Consider the following 20,605-nt stretch of genomic DNA (forward strand, 5'->3'; position numbering starts at 1 on the left):
TTAGAGTCTTTAACTTATAACTGATCCCAAAGTTTCCTGCAGATTTCAAGTTCATGAAAGAGCCAATTCATATCTCTCTCTCTCTCTCTCTCTCTCTCTCTCTCTCTCTCTCCTATATTAATTGCATTCCTGTTTGCAAAAGCACTATGCACTCAACAACAATTTGTTGATACCGCTGCAATAAACAGTTATGATGAATGTTCAAAGCTGCTAAACGGGAGCTGCACAAATCATTGCCCTCTTGAAAACCCAGGTGCAGAAACCTATTAGGTTAATTAGATTAAAATGCTATTAGTATCTTGGCAAAGGCAGCGCCAAAGAGGGAGTTGACTTTCTACCAGGGGTGAAGTGATTCTTCACAACAAATTGTTGGCCTTGGAACATTTGTCAAAAATATGGGAGGAGGAGAGTCCAGCTTACCAACTGCACTTCATTCTAATTTAAACAATTAGGCAATACTGATGCCATACAAGCTTCCATGTGAGGCCAATCAGTAGAAGAAAATGAGATAAATAGAAAACAGAGATTGTTAAAGAGAAGAACAATTCTTATGACCCTGGGATTCATGCTGATACACAAGTTTACAGAGTATTAATAATTGTAGGGTGTATATGTATTCTTATGAATTATGGTGCTGGAGGAGACTCTTGAGAGTCCCATGGACTGCAAGAAGATCAAACACATCCATTCTTAAGAAAATCAGCCCTGAGTGCTCACTGGAAGGACAGATCGTGAAGCTGAGGCTCCAGTACTTTGGCCACCTCATGAGAAGAGAAGACTCCCTGGAAAAGACCCTGATGTTGGGAAAGATTTAGGGCACAAGAAGAAGGGGATGACAGAGGACGAGATGGTTGGACAGTGTTCTCGAATCTACAAACATGAGTCTGACCAAACTGCGGGAGGCAGTGGAAGACAGGAGTGCCTGGCGTGCTCTGGTCCATGGGGTCACAAAGAGTCGGACACAACTAAACAACTAAACAACAACAACTAAAAAATAAAGTGGTATCTATTAGGATGGCATGTGCTTTTTTCAGATCGATATGCAGTCAAGGTCCCAATGCATAGCACAGCTACCATTTTCTTGTTCTCTTCTGCCAGTGCTTCCGTGTATTTTCTCCCTCTGTGGTCCATTGCTTGTACACGAAGCACTGAAATGGCTGCCCCTTAGGCTCATGAGAAGAGCCATCTTCCTTCTCCCAAGGGCATTCTCAGTTATGTTTTCAAAGACCTCAGCAGCTGGCAGGGGCTCAGCTTTTTAACATTTTAAAGGAGAACTAGAAGGCAGCCCTCTGAGCTGTAACTGAAGAGCTGTAGCTCTGTAGTGAAACATCCGCTTTGTTTGCAAAAGGTCCCAAATTTAATACTGGGCCTCTCTGAGTAGGGCAGGGGAAAGCTCCTGTCTGAAACTCTAGACAGCCGCTGTCAGTCAGATGGACCATTGATCTGTCACAACAATAATAATAATAATAATAATAATAATAATAATAATAATAATAATAATAATTTATACCCCACCCATCTTGCTGGGCTTCCCCAGCCACTCTGGGTGGCTTCCAACAAAATATTAAAATACAGTACATGGCATTCATTGCTAGCAGTCATCAATAGCTGGAGTACTGTGTCCAGTTCTGGGCACCACAATTCAAGAAGGACACTGACAAACTGGAACGTGTCCAGAGGAGGGCAACCAAAATGGTCAAAGGCCTGGAAACGATGCCTTATGAGGAACGGCTAAGGGAGCTGGGCATGTTTAGCCTGGAGAAGAGGAGGTTAAGGGGTGATATGATAGCCATGTTCAAATATATAAAAGGATGTCACATAGAGGAGGGAGAAAGGTTGTTTTCTGCTGCTCCAGAGAAGCGGACACGGAGCAATGGATCCAAACTACAAGAAAGAAGATTCCACCTAAACATGAGGAAGAACTTCCTGACAGTAAGAGCTGTTCGACAGTGGAATTTGCTGCCAAGGAGTGTGGTGGAGTCTCCTACTTTGGAGGTCTTTAAGCAGAGGCTTGACAACCATATGTCAGGAGTGCTCTGATGGTGTTTCCTGCTTGGCAGGGGGTTGGACTCGATGGCCCTTGTGGTCTCTTCCAACTCTATGATTCTATGATTCTATGATTCTATGATTCTATCTTCCATTAATATCCCCAAGGCACGGGCCATCTTGAAGGAAATACAGTGCTACCTCGGGTTAAATACTTAATTCGTTCCGGAGGTCCATACTTAACCTGAAACTGTTCTTAACCTGAAGCACCACTTTAGCTAATGGGGCCTCCTGCTGCTGCCGCGCCGCCGGAGCACAATTTCTGTTCTAATCCTGAAGCAAAGTTCTTAACCTGAAGCACTGTTTCTGGGTTAGCGGAGTCTGTAACCTGAAGCGAATGTAACCCAAGGTACCACTGTAATTCCATAGCTTAACTATGTGCTCCATGAAAAAATACTTTATTTTTGTCTCTCCTGAATCTCTCATCCTTTGACTTTATTGGGTTCTGGGTTCTAGTATGAAAAGACGGGAAGAAAACCTCTCTCTCCACTTCATCCATTTTCGATAGGGGCCTTCTGAGGATCTGATAAACCCTCCTGTCTTTGTCGCCTGCCTCATTGCTTCTCAAAGTGCTCCTCACTCAACAAGAGTCGTGTGCTTGATGTCATCAAAATTATTTTCCAGCTTCTCACAGTTCGGGCAGCTTTTATCTGCATTCCTTTTCCATTGCTTTTTAGATATTCCTGGGTTGTCTTCCATCCCAGATCACTCCCTTTGCTGCCCAAGATTCTGCTTTGGAAGCCTGGGGGTATTCTGGAATGAGTCCTGATGAACAACAAGGACTCTGAGGAACTGTGATTGGGGGGGAAATAAAACAGGATCTTCCCTTTTTTGATTCTCTCAGTTTCTTATTTCCCCAGTCTTCAGTCCAGTTCTCCACATTTCCAATTCAGTTTGTGATTTTTTAAAGAGAAGGTCCTCATGGAATATATGTTTCCTTTTCTATGTGCTTCCCAGAGCGCACTCTTTTTCTCTGTGCTATAAATTCTGTGTATAAAAAACTAGGATTTCCAATGGACCCTGAGCATCAACAGGAGCTGTGAACTGCTGCAGATTTACACTTAGAATCACCTTTTCACTTGATGGTATTTACTATCTCCCCTTCCAAATCCTCACACCAAACCCTGGAGGATAGAAGGAAAAAGACCAGAAAAGAGAAAAAAGAAGAAAGCTCACTTCTGAGTTAGAAATCATCCTTCCCTGTCCAGCTGCTAGATAGGGGAGGAACAATGCTGAATCTAAATTTATTACCCTCACCATTCCGCCTCTCTAGTAATATTGGAGATTCATGGCCAGACCCTCGCTCCAGATTAGGTCCAGTTCCTTAAAAGAAAAGAAAGTTCTTCCCAAATTGATTCATGTACCTGAACTTTAGACAAAATTTCAAACCACCCAGATAATCGCTTGAAAGGTCCACACGAAAAGGATTTTCACAGAGCCAAAGCAGCCAGCAGGTGTCAGTGCAGCCCCAGAAAGGATTTTCATCCTTACCGGCGAAGCAGTAAAGCAGAAATAGAGACAGCTGCGCTGTTCTCCAAAGTGATGCAAAGCAAAATAAAACTGCAGGCGAGCAAGCCCTGCGATTCCTGCGGTGCTGAGAGTTCGGCTGCTGAGATGCACAATTATGCGGTCTTGAAACAATTATGTGCTCATTATTCTGGGTCACAGAAGCCAGTGAATAAAACTAAAACTAAAACCCTGTAATTACAGCAATATTTTTTTTAAAAAAAAATCAACTAAAGCTCATTTCTTTTATCTAAGTATGAAACTGTGACTTCTGAGTATGTGAGTTCTTCTGAAAACTTGAAGACTTGCTAGAGAGGGCAGAGTTTTCTTACTGCAATGTCGTGACACAGGAATTCACCTGTATACAACTCCCTGGTCTAAAGATGGAAGCTGTGGGAGATAGAGATCCATGATTGGCTCAGAAAAAGATGAAATGCAGGTACTGTCAAATACATCCAACCTGGCCATTGCAACACATGCCACATTCACACCATCCGTTAGTACTACGACACCACTTTAAACTGTCATGATGTTGTTGTTGTTGTTTAGTCGTTTAGTCATGCCCGACTCTTCGTGACCCCATGGACCAGAGCATGCCAGGCACTTCTGTCTTCCACTGCCTCCCACAGTTTGGTCAAACCATGCTGGTAGCTTCGTGAACACTATCCAACCATCTCATCCTCTGTCGTCCCCTTCTCCTTGTGCCCTCCATCTTTCCCAGCATCAGGGTCTTTTCCAGGGAGTCTTCTCTTCAGTTATTCTGTGATCAGCCTTCTTTATGGTCCAGCTCTCACTTCCATACATCACTGCTGGGAAAACCATAGCTTTTACTATACGGACCTTTGTTGGCAAGGTGATGTCTCAACTGTCATGGCTTCCCTCAAAGAATGCTGGGAGCTGTAGTTTGTTAAGGGCACTGAGGGTTGTTAGAAGACTTCCCAATTCCACTCGCAGATCTATCATTCCCAGAGTAATGTATCAAACAGTCCCTCTTCAGAGGGAACTCTGGGGACTGCAGCTCTGTGATGGTATATGGATATTGGATGAAATGGGCCTTGGGCCTGTCCAAGCAGAATTCTTCCCATGGTCACATGAGCTGATCTGAGCTGAAGGGCCCTAAAGTCTGTTGCTTGCCTTGATGATGTGTTGAGGAGAACGATTGCCTCAAAAAGCCCTCCATATTTGGGCAGGTCCCAGAAATATAATGAAAGGAGACTGGTCCTAATTTAATCACGGGTTCAAAACATATTTATCCATTATTTCCACATTTTTCCTCCAGTGAAAGCCTCCACCTGGTTTAGAATACCACAGATTCATTAACTTAATATATGCTATCACAATATGCTCTCTCTCTCTCTCTCTCTCTCTCTCTCTCTCTCTCTCTCTCTCTCTCCATTGCATCTAAAAAGAGGATACAACAGAATCAATAGAAGAAAATCCTCATTATATATCTCACTGCCCCATTTCTGAAGATGCTAGGCAAAAGCGTATTGCAAAGATGAAATAACAACTTACTTGCCAATAGTAATAAGGGATAATGTAGCTAATTTTTCTACGGCAGCCCAAGATATTTTATGACGTGCACGTCGTAGACTGCAAATTGGATTTCTGATGTTTTACTATTGTTGTAGCTCCGTGATTTCTGACATGTTAATTCTTGCCATGCTTGAAATTGATGGCCCTAATTTGTATCTCGGACTCTGTTATGGCCTATGGCTAAAACAGATAAAATGGAACAGAACTGAAATACGTGTGCCCCCACTGTTTTAATTTGCTGGTTGAGGGGATAGGGGAGCAGCAGAAGGGGATATATCTGGACACCCACACATTTGACTCTAAGAAGTCAATTATTCAACAAATTCCAGAAATTCGCTGTCATATATTCATGGAGAAGCCTATGATAATCATTCATAAAGATGACACAGAGAGATGGGACCTCGCTTCCCCTCTTCTCACACAATTGTGTTATTGCTGCTGTCATTTTAAGCCAGGGTTAGCCAAGATGGTTCTCCTCCAGATGTTGTTGGTCAATTGTCAGGGATCCATCGACATCTTGAGGGTACCAGGTTGTCCACTCCTAGTGTAAACAGTGATGGCAGAGAAGCAAAGCGTTTCCTTTTCAAACATCAGCCATCATAACTTCCTGGGTCCCCTTGGTTACCAGGCTGACGGTAGTAGCTACCCAAACACCAAAGGTGGAAGAAGGTTTCAGAGGGCAGTGCTACTTTCAGAACTATTTCCAAGGTGAGAACCTTTTCTGTTGTTATGCTACAAGTGCTACCACGCCAAGCAATGAGCAGATCTTTGCTGGCTTCCATCTGTCTCGGGAGACAATAGAGGAGTGTGCCTTTCAGGAGTGAACTCTTGGAAGGCTGCAACATTCACTGTGGCTGTAGAGACTGATATGGGAGAGACATGTTTTGTTGCAGCTGGGGCAGATGAAGGCATCTGGTTGTGCTGCTGAAGATGTAACATCGTGTTGTTTCATTCTGTGCTCTTCCCCACAGCCATTCCTTCTTTGCTCACTGCTGTGGCTGCACGATTTGACTGCCTGTCTCCAAGCACTGTGATCATCTGCAAGCAATTCCCACATGGGGGGAGGTTGATGTTGCCAGCCTCTATGTCACATCTGAGGACATGATGCGGGTGGCGCTGTGCGTTAAACCACAGAGCCTAGGGCTTGCCGATCAGAAGGTCGGCAGTTCAAATCCCCGCAACAGGGTGAGCTCCTGTTGCTCAGTCCTTGCTCCTGCCAACCTAGCAGTTCGAAAGCACGTTAAAGTGCAAGTAGATAAATAGGTACCGCACCGGTGGGAAGGTAAACAGCGTTTCTGTGCGCTGCTCAGGTTCGCCAGAAGTGACTTAGTCATGCTGGCCACATGACCCGGAAGCTGTACGCTGGCTCCCTTGGCCAGTAAAGCAAGATGAGCGCCGCTACCTCAGAGTCGGCCATGACTGGACCTAATGGTCAGGGGTCCCTTTACCTTTACCTGGTAACACAGAGTTGGTCTGCCAGTGGGACTGATCCTGAAGCCAGCCCCCTATAGAGCACATCCTTGGGGATCCTGCCATCTTCCATTCTGTGGACATGACCAACCAGCATACTTGTCACTGAGACAGGAGTTTGCTGGGAATGTGGGCTGGGAGAGCACAACTTTGTTTGAGACTCTGTCCTGCCACGTGATTATTCATAAACCTATCCCACTGCATGTTCACATGACTCTGTAAATATATACATGGAATATACATTTCTTTTGAACTATGGTGCTGGAGGAGACGCTTGAGAGTCCTATGGATACTGAAGATCAAACTTATCTATGATGACTTATCAAACCTATCCATTCTGAAGGAAATCAGCCCTGAGTGCTCACTGGAAGAACAGATCCTGAAGCTGAGGCTCCAATACTTTGGCCACCTCATGAGAAGAGAAGACTCCCTGGAAAAGACCCTGATGTTGGGAAAAATGGAGGGCACAAGGAGAAGGGGACGACAGAGGACGAGATGGTTGGACAGTGTTATTGAAGCTACCAGCATGAGTTTGACCAAACTGTGGGAGGCAATGGAAGACAGGAGTGCCTGGCGTGCTCTGGTCCATGGGGTCACGAAGAGTCGGACATGACTAAATGACTAAACAACAACAACTATCCATTTAAATGTATACTTCATTGCAGTGTTGAATATATTGTCTCTTAAAATATATCTTTCCATTTTTTTCTCCAAAGACACCATTTTAGATACATTTCTTATTTTTTAAAAAAAAAATGAGCCAAGAACTATGTTTTATATTATGCTGCAAATTCTGATAGATGCATTCTAGTTTATTTTCAAAGGTTGAAATGTTCTGAGCATCCTCATGAAGAAGCATGGATGGTGCAGCTCCTTTTGGGTCTAGGTTCAGAAAGAAGTCCTATAATCCAGAACCTTATTCCCCACAGTTGTCAGAGCTGACAAAGAAGGGGTGATATTGAGAGGAAGAAGCTATCTGTCCTCTGTACTTAGAAGGGAACAAACAGCAGATCACTGAAGTCCAAAGTTCAGGAAACATCTTTTGCTGCATCTGGTAGCTAGGGTGTTGGTGGGCTGGTTCACTTTCTCAGCAACCTTAGCTGCTACTTCAAAAAAACTTCAAAGGAATTTCAAGGGAAGAACAGTGTTCCTTCAACACCAGCAACTTTTCTTGGGGCCTTTTGTGTATCTCTAGAATGTCAAAGAAAGCCTTTTTTCCCAAAGCAATAAATAAAAAAACCCACCCACACCTGATGTCAGAACCAAAGAACAGGTCAATAGCATTAGGTGGCAATTCATCCAGAGAGAGCGTGAGAGCAAGTCTGTAATACAGCTGCAGCTGAACGCTCCACAGTTCTTTTTCTAAGTTCTTTTTCTAAGTTCTTTTTCTAAGCTCAGTTCTTTTTCTAAGCAAAAATAAATCAATAGCTGTGCTTGGCACAAGCACACATGTGTGCTGATGCCAAACCTGTCAGACAGATGTTGGCAAGATGTGGCCAGCAGCTGCATATCTTCTGAAGTGCTCCCTTGGGTGATGGAGAGCTGTCCCAGGAACTTTCTAGACGCAAAAGGACTAAAACGACACATCTGGATGCTCGTAAATCAGATCAATTGTTGCCTTCACCCTCTTTGGTGCCCATTTGATGCTATTTTGTACAGATGCAGCAGACAAAACCTCATACAGTACTTAGTCTTTGCCAGTTTTTGATGTAATCTGATTAACAGCCCAGGTTTTGAAATACTGTGTGTGTTTAAACTAATCGGGAGAAATAAGGGAACTCTGCCCACACAGAGGACTTTCAAACCTCCCAGCTGATCCCAATAGGTGCCTAAGAAACTCTTGTACTACCACCCAGGCTTCCTCTAAAACAAGACAGTTTACACCTAGTGCCATGGCAGGCAGGCCTCAAGGGTTCAATCTAGGTTAATTTCAATATGAAGGGACCCAATTAGGGATGGAGTAGAAATTCTATTTTGTTTGCTTTTGAAATGAAGTTACCCAGTAAGCAACACACAAGCTTGAATGCCAGCTATCAGTCAAAATTTATGCTTCTCTGAATTTTGTGACACAGTTCTCCAACCAGACACACACACACCGAGAGAGAGAGAGAAGGACAAAAGTATATATATTAAGGGAACATGGGCATACAAATGCCTATTCATGAAAATGACAAATAACAACAATGCATTGCATTAGGGGAAATCATTTGCAAAAATGTGTGAATTAGGTAAAATTTCATACACACATGGGAGAAATCTAACATAAAATCATATTTACTGTCAAAAATTCTGGTGCTCATAAGATTGTTGTGGAGAGAAAATGAGACTAGGAGCACCATGGATGCTCCTTGGAGAAAGGGGGTGATATAATAATAATAATAATAATAATAATAATAATAATAATAATAATAATTGCACTGTTAATATTTTTAGAGTTTACCCAGCTTTGAGTATGACCATACCTTTTCTCCTTTCTGTGCCCAGCCGTCTCCTCCTCCACCCTAAATGGAGAGAATAAATCTACAGTTAACACAATAACGATAGCACAAGAATTCTCACAAATCTCACAGTGAGCTATCACTACCAATGGATGTTCTGAGAGCAGCTAAGAGAAAAGCAATGATAATGTCAGTTGATCTCAAACACGAGTAGCCCAATGGTAAAGGAAGGTATAGAAGAAGCAGTCCTTGATGGTTCCAGTTATAGATAGGTAGCCGTGTTGGTCTGCCATAGTCAAAATAAAAAAATTCCTTCCTGTAGCACCTTAAAGACCAACTAAGTTAGTTCTTGGTATAAGCTTTCGTGTGCATGCACACTTCTTCAGATACACTGTATCTGAAGAAGTGTGCATGCACACGAAAGCTTATACCAAGAACTAACTTAGTTGGTCTTTAAGGTGCTACAGGAAGGAATTTTTTTATTCAGTCCTTGATGAAACATGATGGGACTCAGTAGCTGAGTGACCCTAGAAGTCACAGCATGGGATTTCTTTCACTGGAGGTATAAATTAAGAATCCAGTAGATGAGATTTGAAAGCAAAGTTACTGCCGCATAGCAGTGGTTGAACTGCAGAACAATTATTTCAAGTGCATGCAGTCATTTTCGAACCTTGTGTACTTTGGTTCCTCTTTTTTTTATTGTTGGATAGCTCTTCAGAGTCCTGCATCTATAATTCACAGATAAAACTTTAAGTCCTGGGTCCAGAATCCAGTTACAAGTAAGTCAACCAGGTGTTATTTTTGATCCCTAGTTTAGTATTGCATGCCTATTGTTGTTAGCACATGGTAATGTTAGAACAGGGAAGGAAACAATCCAGAATGTCTGAGCTCTGATCAATGTTCTTACTGGTTCTCCTCTTTCTCCCTTTGGGCCAGGAAGTCCAGTTGGTCCAATTTCTCCCTTGACAAAAAAAGAACAAGTGTTAGCACAAGAGTACAAGATGCAAGGATCCCCACCCCTGACTTTTATTAGACCTACTAGTAGGGACATCTGAGAATTTCATCAGAATGGGGGAAAGTCTCAGAAATTGTGTTAGCTTGTGTCTCCATCTGCAAACAAGAATGGAAATCGGATAGGTAAATATGGTCTGTATTGCCTGCCATCCTTTTTCAGTCTGCAATTTGCTGCCATTCTTTTTGTCAGTATATCATTTATACATTCATTCTCCTCACTGTGAGAACATGATGGGTCTAGGTGGGCCTTTGGCTTTCTCTGGCTGGGCTTTTTTGCATCTTCTTATGATGTCAGACAGAAGCTGCCTTAGAGCAGTATCAGTCTGTATATCAACCCAGTCCAGTCTACTCTGACTGGCAGAAGCTTTCTAGAGTCTCAAATGGTGGTATTTCACAGAGCTACTATCCAATCTTTGAAACGGCAGATGTCAGGAAGAGAACCTGGATTTTATGCGCGAAAACATGTGCTCTACCACTGAGCTGCAGTTCCTCAACATGTTGTGTGCAATACTCAAAAGTGTGGGCATACGTGCATAAAATTATTGGTTCCAAAGTGGGCCCTTTAACAATGTAACAAAGAAAGCATGTGATGCAACAGGAAAATAAAAGTGCATTTCTCTGCTTCCTGTTCCATTTGCAACCTGCAAAACTGGTTGCAAAAAAGCCGATCACCCACAGCAAGTCTCTCTATTATTATTAAAAAAAATTCTAGGCTGCTCATAGAAAAGAAAAAGTAATGTCAGAAGGTCTCTTTTTTCCAATTTTTAAAAGAAGGCTTTTTACATCAGTGTCAAGAGGAACCACTCAATGCCGCTAAACAGAGATGTAGGCGGATAACCCACTCTGTGTGCTAAGCAGGAATCAGCATTCATCTCTTGGACCATTTTAGAGGAGAGATGGGGCATCCTAAATATAATCAGCTTCTAAAAGGCTCACTTCCATCCCAGGCGCCCCGATAAAGAATTCCATTTCACTTATATTAAACTGATACATTAGCATTTCTAGAGGCCATCGCTGGATCCATACACTTGGGGAAATGGCAGCCATTTAAAATGCACCTTGCTCTATTGCTGCCAGCCCCTGGTTCGGCTCTTACTGTAATTTCTCATGTCATTGTGCAAAGGGACTCTCATCGGTTAAACTGTCACTGATTAAAATGGGAAGCTTCTATTTATAGCGCCAGAGAAATGCAAGGCCCAGTCCCGTGGCTGCTTTAAATGGAAATGGGGACAGTGGAAACAAAGCTGCAGCTCTATACCGCTTTAAACCAATGGATAACCTTGCTTCTAAAAAGTGCATTCTCCCTCTTCTTTTGCCAACCAGCAAAAAGAGGATGCCTAACTCTTTAGCTGGAGAAACATTTCATGTTATAAGAAAAGCAAGCCTTCATTTTCTCTCTATCATTCTGTGACATCCAGTGAGACGTATGGAGTGTTAGAGAAGAAGAAGAAGAGTTTGGATTTGATATCCCACTTTATCACTACCTGAAGGAGTCTCAAAGCGGCTAACATTCTCCTTTCCCTTCCTCCCCCACAACAAACACTCTGTGAGGTGAGTGAGGCTGAGAGACTTCAGAGAAGTGTGACTAGCCCAAGATCACCCAGCAGCTGCATGTGGAGGAGCGGGGAAGCGAACCCGGTTCACCAGATTACGAGTCCACCACTCTTAACCACTACACCACACTGGCTCTAGTACCTCTGGTGGGGAACACATCATGAAATACCTGGGGTATTTCATCCACCATTGGTCCCCACCCTGTACTCAGCTCTCTCTTCGACTGGCCAGCTAAACAAGGTGAGGGAAGCCAATGGATCTCAAGTTCTTGGTGAGTTAGGGACTTCCACTGCATGCAAAGACAGTCTCTGGCAGACTGAGCGGACGGCACCGATATTTAGTCCAACGGCCAAGAAATCTGTTTCTGCCCGTGCTATAGAAGGAAGTGGAGGACAGATGGGGCTTGACAACATGGGAAGGTAGCCCATCTAGGAGAAGGAAAACTTGGATCCTAAACCTCCACTGCATTGCAGTATATTTCCAGGAGAAGAAAAAGCCCTAAGAGGTTTGGATAGTGCCTTGTACGTCTCCTTCTGGCAATTCCTACAGCCAAGCTGGTGCCAAACATATTGCTCTGCTTTCCTTTGGACTACATCAGTATATGTACTAAGCTTGGATCTTAGAACAATAGGCAAGTAGGATCCTAGAATGCAACAACTGATTGGCTGGCAGGAGAAGACCAATCAGGTTCCAGGAGGAAGTTAATCAGCCTATTAGGCTGGTAGGATCGTAGAATGCAGCAAGTGATTGGCCTGCAGGAAAAGACCAGTCAGGCTCCAGGAGGGAAGCAGAATCGGCCAATCAGACAGAACTCATTGTGTAATTAATGTATATAAAAGCCTGAATTTGGGGGGCAATTCAATCACTGTTTTACAAGCAATAAAGAGCATGGAATCACTACAGGACTCCGAGGCTGAGAGAGCAGGGTCTTCTTGTCTGTGCATCCCAGGACTTCCATACACAATGCCCAGGATTGCAGCTGTTTTATCTCACCACCACGGGCACACTCCATTGTCTCTCAAGACAATGGATGCCAAGAACAACATGCCTGAAAGCTTCCAGGGCCTGGATATTATACATGCCAAAAAAATTATCTTGAGTATATTGTTGTGGAATTCTGCTACTGAGGTTTGTTGTCTGCTGGAAGCCAATGAACCAGGCAACGGGTAGCACAATATGCTTAAAATCCAATGGCCCATAGAACCCATCATGCAGTGTGAGTGTGATGGAAGTGTGCATGCATGAGAATTTCCAGGGCCATAGCATTTTATAAGCTAAGAGGAAACTGTTGTGAAAACAGGAACTCATGGCAGCAATGCAGCTACATGTCTGCTTCCTTCCCACAATAAAATTGCAGCCCAATTAGAGCCCATATTCTGTTTCGGATCCAGAAGCTACTTAACTTGAATTGATCAAGTTTTTTTTTAAAATAAATAAATTAAAGTAAAAAATAAAAGTCTTGTTGGTTCCTCAGGCAAAACTAACCTTTTGGCCTCTGAAACCTTCAAACCCAGGTAGACCTCTTTCCCCCTGAAATGAGAGAGAAATATTATTTATCAACATAATTTCTCATTGCTTCCATCACATTAATATAGCCTTAATTGCTCATGTTAGCAACCATGCTATACATAAGTACATTGCCTTAGATCAGGGGTTGTCAACCTGGTTCCTACCACCCACTATGGGGGTTTCGGGATTCTAGGTGGGCTGTAGTGGGTTCTACGGCACAAGCTGAATCCTCCTTCCATCGAGCACTGGTGGGCGGTAAGGAACCTTTACCATCAAGAAAGATGCATTAGTGGGAGGTAGGTATAAAAAGGTTGGTGGACTTCCGGGGTGGCGCCACCGGCAATGGCGGACTCCCTCTGAATCGGAGGGACCAGCTCCGCATGAAACGGGTCTTTTCCGCTCCGGCGTAGTAGGGACCCTTCTGGAAATCACAGGTGGATGAAGCCTGTGACCGTGGGACTCAGCGGGCACCCTTAGTGCCCCCCCAACCCACAAAGGAACCCATAAACGGGCTCCGAAGTGAAGAGGGGGAAGTGGGGCGGTGCTATGAGTTAATTGCTTTTTCTGTGGAGCGAAGCCGCATAGCCGTTGCCGGAGAGCGCTGCCTTTTTCCTGGGACAATTTGGCATCTAAAATAACCAACCGTGAGTACTGGAACATTAAATATTTGGACTTCAGATAAGAACTGACGAAATAAGAAGGAATTTGGACTTTAAAACTAACCCTAATTTGGTACTGAAATGGAAAGGATTAAACAGGAAGTCACCCTTCCGTTTCTTTGTAGTCAGAACAAAGCAAAGACAACACAAACTAGAGCCTTAAAAATCACTGTCAAAGGATCGACTTTCATCATTTAAAATCGCTGAACCCCCCTTCGGTAGCAGAAGAAGGGGGACCTTTTTTGGACTGTTTAAACCTGCAGAAGTGAAGTTAAAGCAAAGTAATTTTCCACCGTCCTGACCCTGGAGCGGGGTGTCAGATTTGATGTTTGAAGCTCATTGACCAGAAATAAATGTTTTGACAGATAGTTAAAAGGAGGGAAACATTGTGACTCCATTGTTTCCTTTCGTCTTTTAAAAGAACAAATATGGACAAAATATCTTTAAAAAGAAACTTTGTTGGTATTGTTTCTAAGGAAAAGAACTACCAGAAGTCTTCCCCCTAGAGGGGAACTGTGAGATTGTAACTAAATCCTGGGAACTTGCAGCTGTTACTGATTACAACTGTGGGAAAGGATTTGTGACCTTGTAGGACAATGCCTTCAGAAGCACTGTTGGGTGCTTTCTGTAAAATAAGTGCCCTATTGGATCAGTTAAGTCAGAAGATGGATTTTATGACTAATGCAGCCAGAACCTTTGAACTGGTAGTGGGAAATGATATGGAGCCCACCCAGGAACCAAAACAGGAGCGTGCCATGACAGAACAACTGAAAGAAGAGGACCTTGCTGAATCTTGGGCACCAGGGATGGAGGGACTTTTGGCCCAGCAAGAAAATGAGTCTTTGGATTTGATAAATGAACTTGGAAAAAACCTGATTTGGAAGGACAAAGTTCGGCTGGAAATGGGGGGTTGGACTGCCCCCCCTATGCAGGGATGCTTGGACTTTCAGAATCTAGCAATGGGCCGTCAGAGGTTTGGAGCTGTTGGGTCTTATCCTGGAGGGAATTTGAAACATGTTTACTACTTGAAGCATGTTTTAAAATACCACATGGAGTTTAGTCTGGACTATGAGAAAGGGGCTGATTTGTCGAAAAGGAAAATATGAAGAAGAACTGCGGAAGGGACATGGAAGAGATTTGATGGCCTCGGATATAAGATCACCAGGTTAAATTGGCCAGACTTATGGGACAAAAAGGACTGATAATCCCGGGACCGGGGGGAGGGGACGCTGGAAGAAGATTGGATTGTTTTTATTCTCTTTTTTTAATCGTCAGAAATGTTTTTATGAAAGTTGCAAAATTGTTGAAATGAAATTACTAGGCTCTTGTAAGGATGTTTAAAGAATTAGGTAAAAAGGTAATGGTTATGAGAAGCTGGTTAAAATAAGATTTAAATTTTAAGTTTTAAGGTTTTATATAAGATAAAATGAAAATAGAGCAAGGTAATGTAATGACAGATTATTATGAATTATGGAAAGGATTTGCTGTGACAATTATTAATCAAGATACAAGAGATGGGAGGAGGAGGAGGTCATGGAAAGAAGGTAAAGAAAGTGGAGAATTTGAAAATGATGGTTTAATTTTTTTATTTTTTATTTCTGTTTTTGTCTTTTTTTCTGTAATTTTGTCTTTTTCTTTTATTTGTGATCTTAAAAATTCTTTTCTCAATAAATATCATTTTTTTTAAAAAAAAAAGGTTGACTACCCCCAGAAGGTACATTTTATCATATGTGGTGAGATTGCAAGATTATTTTTTTAAAAAAGGGAAATGATATACAACGAATTGAAAAGAATGTTTAAAATAACATTTGTTAAAAAAACAGAAGCTTTTTTGTTAGATATTTTAGGACAAGAGCTGCCGAAAGAAAAACGGACATTATTTATGTTTGCTACAACAACAGCAGGAATTCTAATAGCACAAAATTGGAAGGCTGGAGAACAATGGCAAGAAAAATGGATGAACTATGCAGAGTTAGCAAAGTTAATGGACAAACTTCAAGAAAAGGACAACAGGGACTTTGAAAAAGAATGGGAACCCTTTACAATATATTTGTAGAAACATAAAAAAAAATGGACTCATTGGCAGGATTTAAATAAACATTTCCAATTTTATTTACGTAAAACAAGGCATATAACGTTGTGATAACATAGTATTGTATATAAATAGCAGAACGTATCATTTGATGTAATAAACCAGAAATGGAACCTGAGGGAAGGCAACATTGGGGGGGATGAAAAACTAATGTTTAGTATTGATATCGGATATTTGTTTTGAAAATGGAAAATCAATAAATCTTTAACACACAAAAAAAGATTGACTACCCCTTTATTATCTTAGATAATATACTAGCCCTCATCCTGAGATCCCTTGATATGACCACTTGCCTACCTAACATGAGTACCATGAGAATAAATTAATATAGGATTACCAGGATGTGTTTGCAAAGTAAAGACAATTACTTCCTACTAATTCTTTCTTTCTTTCTTTCTTTCTTTCTTTCTTTCTTTCTTTCTTTCTTTCTTTCTTTCTTTCTTTCTGTTTGAATTCTCAGAAAATTTGCTCTCCTTATTATGCCCAACTTCCTTCCAGGAGAGAATATTTAGGGCAGTAGTCATAAGGCATAGACCTCACAAAGCACAATGTTAATATACAACCCATATCTAAAAACCATCTCCAGAGTATGGGAAGGTGGCCTTTGGTAGAAGAATCCACGTGCACAGAATCTCATGTACAGAGTTAATAGCGATGATAAAGCCATAATATTATATTTATCTCGATTATTACAATAAAAGCCTTACTTGGAGGGGAAAAACCACTTCCGATTCAAATACATACCTTTTCTCCAGGTGGACAGGAGCAGTTGACTGTCTTGATATGGCCGACCTGTTCGCTTCCAACAGTGGTTGCTATTTCAAAGGGAGGAGCATCTGTAACAACCGTCACTTGGCACTGTAGCCAGAACAGGTCAAATATAGCACAGATCAGGAACATGTTTCTTGTTAAATTAATTGCAATTTAGCTGCAGTTGAGCTGAAACCTACCCACATTTTCTTGATCTCCACCCCACAAAATAAACACTTCCCTTTTGCTGTCCCCTCTCGCAGGATGCATTATACAGAGATGTTCACTTGTTCGTTTATATTGTCCTTCCATTTAAATGGTTTTCAATTTTCCCAATGGCATCACCATTAGCGAAATCTGGTCGATGATGTGTCATTGGGCATCCTCATGCTTATGGCATGTTCTCTTATTGGCTGGGAGCACCCATATGACCAATGTATACACATGGATAAAGAACGGGGGGAAATGGTACCAAAGCAGAGAATGTCAATGAATCAATGGCACCCAACAGGATAGTACTAGTTTTTAAAGAAAAAGGTTCACACAATCTAAGTCATTTGTGTGTGTGAGAGAGGGGGGGGGGACTTCAACCTGCAGAACTTACTCTTTTACTTCCAATTAAAAAAATGAAGGCCTGTCAGCAGTCTTCTAAACTCTTCTGAAAGGACCATTGACCATAATGAAGCATAATGAATGACATGACCCCAACATAATATTATCCTACCTATTTGCTATCTCCTTTTTCCCCACAAGACAATAATAATAATAATAATAATAATAATAATAATAATAATAATAATAATAATAATAATAATAATAACAATAATAATTTATTTATATCCCGCCCTCCCCAGCCGAAGCTGGGCTCAGAGCAGGCAACAACAATAAAAGCAACACAGTTCACATAAAATCACAATCAATCAATTGAAATGCATTCTAAAATCAATTCATTCTAAAATCAAATCAATGGCAACCATTGGGCTACAGTTCTGTGAGGATTACCGAAGGAGGGGGTCAGGCTGTGCCTTAGCCAAAGGCCTGGTGGAACAGCTCTGTCTTGCAGGCCCTGCGGAAAGATGTCAGGTCCCACAGGGCCCTAGCCTCCTGTGACAGAGCATTCCACCAGATCGGGGCCACGGCCGAAAAAGCCCTGGCTCTGGTTGAGGCCAGCCTAACCTCCCTGTGGCCCAGGATCTCCAAGATGTTTTTATTTGAAAACCGTAAGGTCCTCCATGGGACATACCAGGAGAGGCGGTCCCGTAGGTACGAGGGTCCTAGGCCATTTAGGGCTTTAAAGGTTAAAACCATAAAACAATAAAAACTACTCCTCATTCTTGTTCTTAATGTACAGTTCCAGAATATAGCTCCATTTTGGATAGCAGATTTCAATGAATGTGCACACTCTTTTACACAGACACACACACACACACACACACACACACACACACCAAGACACATGTAATAGATCTAAACTTACAGGCCCAGAGGGAATGTCACAGCAAGTTTCCAGTTCAGCATGACGTGAATCACAGTAAATAACCATCCGCTGAAGGTCAAACTATGGAAAAAGGAAATCACGAAAGTCAGCACTCAAGGAAGCAGGTTAGCAGCCTTTGCTCCCTTTAGGTTTGGGTTTGTGGCACACAATCACCTGGGTGATATGCAACAGAGAAGAGCTTCATACAGGACACATACAACATCCCCACAAAAACAAAGAACATGAGAACAGAACTACAGATGTCTACAGTATGCTGCCCAGATATGCTGGGAAGTCCAAAACACGTATGGAGACTGTAGAAGGTATGTGGATAATTGGAACCAGTGTGAAGGATGTTGGCACTGTACTGGGTGTGGAAGCCGGGGATGGGCATGTATATTGTGCAAAAGTAATTTGGAGAAAATAGCAGGGCCGGCATTCTCATCATCCAGTGTTCAGAATCTCAAAATGGCCATTCCTGCCCTCTGTGACAGGACTCCTTTGAAATCCATGCCAAAATATTTAGAACAAATAAACGTCAACATGCTGATAAGCTTCCACTTGACTATTATTATTTTAACCACTATGCTTTTGGTGTGTTGACTTTTTCTGGAATATCGTCTTTCTAAATTTGAAATTTCACATTCTCAGACAGAAAAGATAAAAAGGACTGCCTTTCCTTTTAAAGAGCAATTGGTTTGTTTACCGAATGGCAAGGTATATATATTTAATGGACTGACATCTCTAGAAATCAGCGATGTCAAAGAAGAAACAGATTTTGCCATCACAACATCACAGTAGAATGGCTCAGCAGGCAGATCTTTTAGTTCCCTCTCAATCCCTTTTCCTAACTGGAAAACCCGCATACTTGGTACCTACATCAATGGGCACGCTGTCATAGAGGCGCTTGCCAATCACGGTCTTCCCCTGGATGTCAATATTTTCCCTGTCTTCAATAGGCAGCGTCTGCACCAGCTTGCAGTCGATGTACAAGGAGACGCTGTCAGACTGGATGCTCAGCGCTATCTTATGCCAGTTGCGATCAAAGAGGTCACTGACGCGGCCATGTCGAAAGACCACTCTCACAGCGTCCTTGGTGAGTCCGATAGCGTTGTACTCCAAGGCTTTGTTTTCACCATCCAGTCTGATAGACACCTTTGGGGGGGGGGGACAGCAAGACACAAACTGGTGGTAAAAATGTAAGATTGTTTGGAGGACAGATGTCAGGTTGGCAGATGTGGGTCATTGTAAGAATATAAAAAGAGCTATGATTTTGATCAGATCGAAAGTACCACAGGGCCGTCTTTAGCATATGCTCCACCGGGGTGCAAAGATCTACCCAGCACCCCCAAATTTAATTTAGCCCCCAAATTAACTTTTATTATGCCTTATGTCACTATTATCATTTGATAAATAGCGCTCATGCCTGCACAGCTCCAAAAGGAGGTTGTGTGTGTGTGTGTGTATGTTTTGCTTAAAACTAGCTTTTCTAAAGAAGACAAAGAACACATTGGGAGTAAGTGTAGAGACTCCATGCTTGCGCTTACAGTCATAGGGAGGTGTCTGAAATATGAGACGGGCGGGCATTGTGTGCATGCCTGGGAGAGCCATCTTGTGCAGCCTTTCATTGTGGGAGCAACCTTATTTCTAGAGGAGCTGGGAGGGCCCTTGGAAGCACACATATACGAGATCTTCTTCCAGAGCCTGTGGCACACTCCCATCGCTAAATAGGCGCATTCTCTTTCTGTCTGACTCTCCCTCTTTGCTGTCACTCCCCCTCCTCCCAGCTTTGGTGAGCAAGACTCTGGTGAGCAAGATTTTGGTGAGCAAGACTCTGGTGAGCAAGATTTTGGTGAGCAAGACTCTGGTTATCTCCCGCTTGGACTACTGCAATGCGCTCTACGTGGGGCTACCTTTGAAGGTGACTCAGAAACTACAACTAATCCAGAATGCGGCAGCTAGACTGGTGACTGGGAGTGGCCGCCGAGACCACATAACACCAGTCTTGAAAGACCTACATTGGCTCCCAGTACGTTTCCAAGCACAATTCAAAGTGCTGGTGTTGACCTTTAAAGCCCTAAACGGCCTCGGCCCAGTATACCTGAAGGAGCGTCTCCACCCCCATCGTTCTGCCCGGACGCTGAGGTCCAGCGCCGAGGGCCTTCTGGCGGTTCCCTCATTGCGAGAAGCAAAGCTACAGGGAACCAGGCAGAGGGCCTTCTCGGTAGTGGCGCCCGCCCTGTGGAACACCCTCCCATTAGATGTCAAAGCGATAAATAACTACCTGACATTTAAAAGACATCTTAAGGCAGCTCTGTTCAGGGAAGTTTTTAATCTGTGATATTTTACTGTATTTTTGGAAGCCGCCCAGAGTGGCTGGGGAAACCCAGCCAGATGGGTGGGGTACAAATAATAAATTATGATTATTATTTCCAGAGAGCTCTCCCTGCAGCAACATTAGCAGGCAGGCGACGCGTGATCAGTCGTGGCAAAGGTACCACTGACCCCACTGCCACAAAGCAGCTCAATACAATACACTTAGGCGGCTTCAGCG

At 42.8% G+C, this 20,605-nt stretch overlaps 1 protein-coding gene across 1 annotated transcript in view; it reads right to left on the reverse strand.

Moving 5' to 3' along the window:
- The window catches only part of COL22A1 (collagen type XXII alpha 1 chain), a 194,095-nt gene that overhangs the window by 98,137 nt on the left and 75,353 nt on the right, over nt 1-20,605 (reverse strand). Inside the window, exons 7-12 of the mRNA XM_081204329.1 lie at nt 18,931-19,206; nt 18,052-18,132; nt 16,569-16,682; nt 13,050-13,094; nt 9,904-9,957; nt 9,021-9,059 (exon numbers count right to left, since the gene is read on the reverse strand). Of these exons, the coding sequence (XP_081060455.1) occupies nt 9,021-9,059; nt 9,904-9,957; nt 13,050-13,094; nt 16,569-16,682; nt 18,052-18,132; nt 18,931-19,206 (609 nt within the window). The remainder of the gene's footprint in view (nt 1-9,020; nt 9,060-9,903; nt 9,958-13,049; nt 13,095-16,568; nt 16,683-18,051; nt 18,133-18,930; nt 19,207-20,605) is intronic.

Source organism: Podarcis bocagei, assembly GCF_964188305.1.
Source record: "Podarcis bocagei genome assembly, chromosome: 8".
NCBI classification, from domain to species: domain Eukaryota; kingdom Metazoa; phylum Chordata; class Lepidosauria; order Squamata; family Lacertidae; genus Podarcis; species Podarcis bocagei.